General features: G+C 40.5%; 1 protein-coding gene across 1 annotated transcript; it reads left to right on the plus strand.

Annotated features, from left to right (window-relative positions):
- The first annotated feature begins 417 nt into the window (after positions 1-417).
- On the plus strand, positions 418-6948 carry gltpd2a (glycolipid transfer protein domain containing 2a). The gene is made up of 4 exons (XM_056449389.1): positions 418-517; positions 926-996; positions 4229-4398; positions 5345-6948. The coding sequence occupies exons 1-4, from the start codon at positions 439-441 to the stop codon at positions 5922-5924; spliced, it is 900 nt and encodes a 299-aa protein (XP_056305364.1). The 5' UTR covers positions 418-438; the 3' UTR covers positions 5925-6948.
- Positions 6949-7402: the final 454 nt, after the last annotated feature.

The following is a 7402-nucleotide window of genomic DNA, read 5'->3' on the forward strand; positions in this document are numbered from 1 at the left end:
AAATATTCTTAAATATAATTAAATAAAGTGAATTTATTTCACTATTCCTCTGAACAAATCACATCTCAAGTAGCCTATTAGTTTGAAGTGTTAGTTTTGGTTAATTATCAACTCTAGTTAACCATTAGCCTGACTTCTGGAAGTATGGAGAGTCAGTTTGTTGTGTTATTTTGGTAAATATGCCTCCCACTAAATGACTGAAACATTATTTCACTCACATCTTGCTGACATTTTGCTTTCAGACATTTTTAATAAAATAAAAATAATTCAAATAGACACTCTCCTTGTATTTAACCGGACGCAGACACCAGCTGTGTGTTTTGAGCTCAGTGACGTGACTGGGCGTTGGTTCAAAGTTCACAGGTCAGGCTGATCTCGGATTGTGTTTGATTATATTATAATACATCCGGACGGGCGGCAGGAGCGGCGGCGCGGAGAATGGTGTCCGGCCTGGGTCGCTGTTTGGCGGCTGCGGCGCTGCTGAGTTTCTTGCTGTTCCTCAGCTCTCTCTGGCTGCGTAAGTGATAGCTCTACATTTTGCTCTATATCTTTGAGATCTTTTAAGCCAGTGTGTTCAAAATTTTATTGAAACTTGTTACACGTGTCTGCTATTAAATGGCGTAAATGTTATATTCGCAGCACAAACAGAAAGTGCACAGTTTAGTTTCAAACAGGAGAGGAGCTAATGTAATTCAGCCTATAGTCTGGGTTAGTTGTATCCAGAGACTGTAAAAAATAGGTTGATTTCCACCGGGGTGAGATGGAAGATTGTAAAATAAGAATTATGATTAAAAAAGGATTAGAAATTTGGGTTTGCAGGGGAACTGGTGTGTGTTTCTGTGTTAAAAGTGTGTGTAAATGTGCATCAGCACCTTCAGCATCACTAATAACACAGTAACTCCTGCTGTTTTCCTCTTCTCTGCAGCTCAAGAGACAGTCCAGAGTTGTGAAGATTCATGGAGGCCATGTCTTAATGCGTACAAACCTGCCGGACAGGTGAGATCTCAGGACTCATAAAGGACTTTAGGATGGAATTTCAAACTTTAATTGTGGTCTCACTCTGTTAAAGCTGGTATATATATGTTTAAAGACTATGATCTAGAATTTTTGATAAATAATCTAATTATTCTATGTAAACGCTACATTTTGGTGACATGGTACCACAGTGGGTAGTGCTGTCACCTCAAAGCAAGATGGTCATTGGTTCAAGCCACAATTGGGTCAGTTGGTGTTTCTGTGTAGAGTTTGCATGTTCTCCCCGTGTTGGCATGAGGTTCCTCCAGGTGCTCCGGTTTCCCCCACAGTCCAAACACATGTGGTATAGGGGAACTGGGTAAGCTAAATTGTCCAAAGTGTATGTGTGTATGTCCTGGTCCTCCGGATTGGGGGTTGAGCTCACCTCATTGGGGCCAACAACTCACCTCATAAAAACTAGATGTTAGGAAACACCAATATGGTGCGCTAAATATCAGCTTCAATATAAATGACCCTGGGAATAAGTACTTAAGTAAACACTACATTTGTAGATGCACATTTTTAAAAGTGAAACCCCATTTTAGTTGACGGAGAAATTATAATGATACTGGGATGCCAACAGAGATGAGATTCCAAATGCAGCGTATTTAACAGGGGTCTAAACAGGAGCATAACAGTGATGGTAAAAAAAAATCCAAACAAGCAAACAAGCCTCAGCACTGGCTTGCATGGTTCAGGATCTATAGAGCTGCGCATCGTTGGATTTGCTCTTCAATATTTGGACTCTCAGTAGTGATTATTAAACCACACTGAACTGAGCTGAACTGAACTGAACTTAAACACTACAAACTGAACTACACTGTTCCAATTTACTGTGACCTTTTATGTGAAGCTGCTTTGACACAATCTACATTGTATAAGCGCCATACAAATAAAGGTGAATTGAATTGAATTGGATGAGTGAGTGTATGGTGCCTATAGACCATTTTCAGGGATGTAAACAATAACAATGGTCCTATCAAATTTCCTGTTTTACATTTTTAATTTACATAGCTTCTGAGAATCCCAAAATGTCCACATACTGATAAATAATGTTACGGCAGCTGTTTTAACGTTACGTTTCAATTGCCTTTTGTTATAGTTATGAAATAGTTTGGGGGAAAGTGTTGTGGTTTCTGGCTGTTTTCTTAATGAGTCAAGCTCAGACTGGGGTAATGAATATCAGAAGAATATACTTTAATGGACTATTTCCCAAAAAAGCAGAGACAGCCTGGAGCAGACCCATCTCAGTCTCTCCCCAGGACAAATCCAGTGTCCCTCAAATTTGCTATCCCCTTCATCCTTGCTTCCTCCCACCTTTATGTTTTCACAGCTGTTTACTGGTTCAACAGGCCTCTCCCAGCTCCTACTCCTTTACGACCCCTATTTAAAGACCCCTCTTCTTGTTGGCCCTTATAATGTACAGATCTAATATAATCATCACTGTTTTTCCACATACAGTTCACATTTGGTAATCATGACTAGTATCTATGTTTTAAACATCTAAACTGGACTCTTCTCTCTCATACAGTGTGTGTCTTTTCAAATATACATGACAGTTTCAACATGTGTTGTATACATTTCCTGCCTTTCTGACACAGATGGTTCTCAATGCATCCCCAAGTCCTCTCTCATGCTCTTTTATGACCCCTTTGCCTTAACCTATCACCTGTTTTCAAAGATATATAATGGCAGATTCGTAGGGCCCTCCACTCACCCAATTAAATGTGTCTTCATATAGGTTTAGTAAATAAAAATCTTCTTCAAAAGCAGGAAATGTTCATGGACCAATGACATCACCACATTGAAATGGCCTATATCAGGGCTATTTATTTAGTTTGTCATGGGGGCCAGTTCATGAAAAGCATTTCAAATGAGGGGCTGGAGAGATATGACTTGCAATATGAGTGACGACACAACAGCATATAAGAGCCCATATGTTGTATTTTTGCTCCTTAAGACACTCACGTTGAATTTTTCTACATTAAAATGTTAATATATTGTATTTTGAAACTACATAACATCACTGCATTGAACAATGTGGCTTTTTTTAGAACAATAGCAGTGCATTGCTCAAGTATGCTTCTTCTAATCTACATTCAGACACATTCATATGTTCTGTTTTGTGCTGTATAACAATTATGGATGCAACGATTATATATTTTGATTGCACGATTATATAGTCTGAAGAATAATCATGGTTTCACGGTTATCACGTCTAATGTAAATTTAAGCTTTATATTAGCTAAGTATTTAAATGAACTTGTTATTATCTGCGTTCATACATACGTAATCATTTTAATAATTTGTTATAATTCGTCTTACATATCCAGCCACGCTACAGCATGAAATGTTTTCCACTGGGCGTCTCTCCGTTTGTGCACACATATTGGCATATATTTTTACATGGGAAATAAATGGATAAGCAGAAAAGACGCGATATGTGAACATCCCACTGCTATAGTTAATCTAGTGTGCATGCGTATTAGCCTTGGTGTATAAGCTGAGAACTTTAAACTAGCGCACAGGTGGCATAACTTCGTTTAGTTGCAGCAGTTTTGTCTGTGCAACAGAAACGAGGCATTGAGAAGCCTTTACGATTAATTAACCATGACAAATTAAAGCATGGTTAATAGTGAAATCGGCTAATCGTTGCATCCCTAATAACGATATCAGTGCATTGTACAAAAGGCCTTTTCTACAAACATATCCAAATGGTTTCGGCTGCTCGCGCCACTCGCTCATGTCATTGGGGGGTGGGGGTTGGGTTCAAGTTCAGCCCACAGGCCGCCAATCGAATAGCCCTGGTCAATGTAGTCCAAGCAATCAGTGGTGATGAACTGCAGCTGTGTGTGTATGTGTAATTAAGGGGTGATCTGGAACTGGTGTGTTAGTGGAGTGCATGATGGATTATGTAGTTCAGTAGAAGGACAGAAAGTGTTCTCCAGTGATCCACGAAAGCTACGTTGCTGGTGATCATAACAGAATGACCTGAAGATCTTTGTGAAGTCTCTTCATTTCATGAGAAATGCCCGAAACCTTTCACATCCCTATGGGGTCGTTTTTTTGCTACTTTTATAACAGCACTAATAATATAGTCATCTGTATGTTGAATGTATGGTTTGTACTTTATCGTTATATCGAACAACATTGTGTGCTAGGAGAATAAACATCTTAAATTTTGATGTCACTTTACCTGACTTGCACTATCCAGGTGGATCATGCTTCCGTTCCAGAGGAGCTTGGAGGAAGTGACATCATTAGGGAGTGTAACGGACAGAAGTTCCAGGTGTCCCGCCTCCTCCTGCACCTAAACTCCGCCCTCGGACCTGCCTCCGACGTGCTGCTGGATCCATACCTGCTCTGCTGGGAGGAGCTGATCAAGTAGGATATACTCTGAGAAATCTAAAGAAATGGTTCTTCTTTTTGTTTTGTTTTTTCAAAGTCTGCATGAAATCAACATTTACAGTGTTTACTTTGCTAGCGAACATTGTTAGTCTTAGTGAACGATTATCCAGGCAAGTTAATACTCTTTGGCTGCGTCCGAAATCGCATACCTCCATACTATATAATATGCTAAAACAGTATGCGAGCCGAGTAGTATGTCCAAATTCCTTTAATTCGAAAATACTTGACCTACTACTTCCGGCGAGATTCTAAAGTGTGCCGTCCCATGCACGCTGTGCTATCCCATGATGCCCCACAAGAAAATTCATAAACGTCAGTGAACAGACGCAATTTACTTAGGTCATGTTATCATGACAAAATGGCGGATGTAGTACGTCTGAGTTCCATTCATACTGCTCACATAGTACATACTTTTCTAACGGCCGAGTAGTATGTTTAAATTGCAGTACCTACTGAGTAGTAGGCGATATCGGACGCAGCCTTTGTTTTGGTAATCTTTGGTAATCAAACGGACTACACACCTGCTTCTACTTTGGAATGGCAGTCCTTCTCTGATTGGGTGAAATATGCTTAGCCACACCCTTCCAACTGTCAGTTTGCTGTGAAAGATTAGAGGAGGAGCTAAAAATAAACTCCACCCCCTACTTAATTTTCCGTTTCGGTTGTAAAATGTCATCATATTGAGTTATAAGTCTGCAGCAACTTCAGATTCACACTGACTTTAAGAACTGTTCTTTATGGAACCAAATATGTTTTATCTTTGGCATCACTTTAAAACAGGTATACACACAAACAAAAACATGAATAATAATTACAAAAGAATGACAAATTAATTACAAAAAACAAGACGGATCAAAATGCTCAGACATGATGACGAGTGTGGAGCTGTGCTTGTGGTGTGATGATGTGTCCTGTGCTGCAGGTTCATGGAGGCTCTGGGTCCTCTGGTGGGATTTTTCACTCATAAAGTTGAAGAGAAGATCACACTCATCCGACAGCTCTCACTGGAGGAATCCGCCAGACACAGTGTTACCGCTGGCAACAGTTTGATGTATGACGCTCAGCATGAAGTCCCGCCCCATGGCCACGCCTACCACTCTGTGCATTCAATGCTGGAGGCGGAGCTGCAGAGGGGCGTGGTCTCCTTTGACCAACAAACACCCTCTGGGAGTCGGACGTTGCTCCGCCTTCATCGCTCGTTGCTATGGTTACAGCTGCTGCTGGATAAACTGGGGACTGAGCGTGAGGGGCGGAGCTTCGGTGAGCTGTGTCGCGAGGCCTACCTGGAGGTTCTGGCACCGCATCATCCCTGGCTGGTGCAGCGTGCAGCTGAACTGGTGTTTAGCGCAATGCCCGACCGCAGCGTCTTCCTGCAGCTGGTGTGTGTGCGAACACAGGAAGAGGCGGAGCCTGTGATGCGCATTGTCGTTGCAGCGATCCGAGAAATTCACGAAAGGACACAGAGAGAGCTGGAGATCAGAAACATGCTGGATCTGCCTTAAAGGGGCAGTTCACACAAATATTTAAACATGCTGTTTATTTCATCACCCTCGTGACTTTATTTCTTCAGTATAAGGGGCCGTTCACACAGAATGCTTTTGCTCGATGAATGCTTTTTGCTTGACAGAATGCTTGATGGACATGTGTGACCGTCACACTTGCATCTCACATCTTTTGAAGCGCTGTTTTTTAGACACCGTGTTGAGTTAAAAGATCTTCAACATTGCCATGCAGTTCATCACTGTCAGTCCCACAGCAATGAACCAATCAGAAGGGTTTGGAGGTGGGACCATACCGGTCAACCCTCCTGTTTTTCCCGGGATTCTCCCTTATTTTACAGTTCTATCCCGCTATCATCCTGTAAAGGTATTTCTCCCGTATTTCTCCCGTAATATCAATCTTTTTATGAAGGGTCACACAACCCATACAGCCAAACCACCAGGGGACGCCCCTCGACCTTAAATGGCATGCTGTTCTGTGCTTTCATTTTATTTAGACATAAAAACACTTTGAAATAAATACAAAAATGGTGGGATTCCCTTCCTTTTCCTTACAGGCGCCATCACCCTTCCAATGCAATCCTCAAAACAGTCATATAGCAGTGCGTGACTGTCAGCTGACGCGAATGCCCATAGTGATAAACAGACGCTGTTACCCAAACGGATTCTGTACATGCAATTTGAAGCGGAGTGAAAGTCTGAGTTTTGGATCCGTGTTTGAACAGACATATACACATAATTAATAATAATAACATCTAAAGATGTCGATCTTGGTGGGGTTTTTTTTCAAACACAACTAATTTTGTCCTACAGTAAATGAGCGAAAAAAGTAATGAAAGCAATCGAATGCTTTCATTATAACGTTAGATGTGTGCAGTTTTAAAGTGACACCTCTGTTATTTAATGTGATCAAACGAAAAATCTAAATGAGATATTCATTCGCTGCTCTTTAATCAGAATGTGTAAGTTCTACAGTGAAGAAAACATTGAGATTTGATTACTTTGATTCATTTCTTTATAATAGCTATTCATTTTAATAAACTATTTGCTAACTTATTTGTATACTATTTATTTTTTCTTTTGTAAATAATAATAATAATAAAACATATTACTGACTGCTTTAACTGTTTATTTACAGTGAAACAGCTCCAGATGAACATTTATTTGTTTTTTTGTGTGTGTGTGTGTGTGTGTGTGTGTGAAGGGGGGGGTTGTTACGGTGGGCATATCCCTTATTTTCACATGCCAGTGTTGACAGTCCCAACTGCGAGCTTCTGTTTATAGTAGAAAGTTGGCATGACAACCATTTTATTTACCATTATCATGGCGGAGTAGGCGCTGATTTTGGATTTGTCCAGATATCCTGGGTTATATGATGTATCTGCTTATCTTAACATTGTTTTCCTTATTCTAATAATAATGGGTCCATTATTGTCATTATTACATCATGTTCATAATATTGCATAACATGGACCTCACGC

This window comes from Danio aesculapii, chromosome 23 (assembly GCF_903798145.1).
Source record: "Danio aesculapii chromosome 23, fDanAes4.1, whole genome shotgun sequence".
In the NCBI taxonomy this organism is placed as follows: domain Eukaryota; kingdom Metazoa; phylum Chordata; class Actinopteri; order Cypriniformes; family Danionidae; genus Danio; species Danio aesculapii.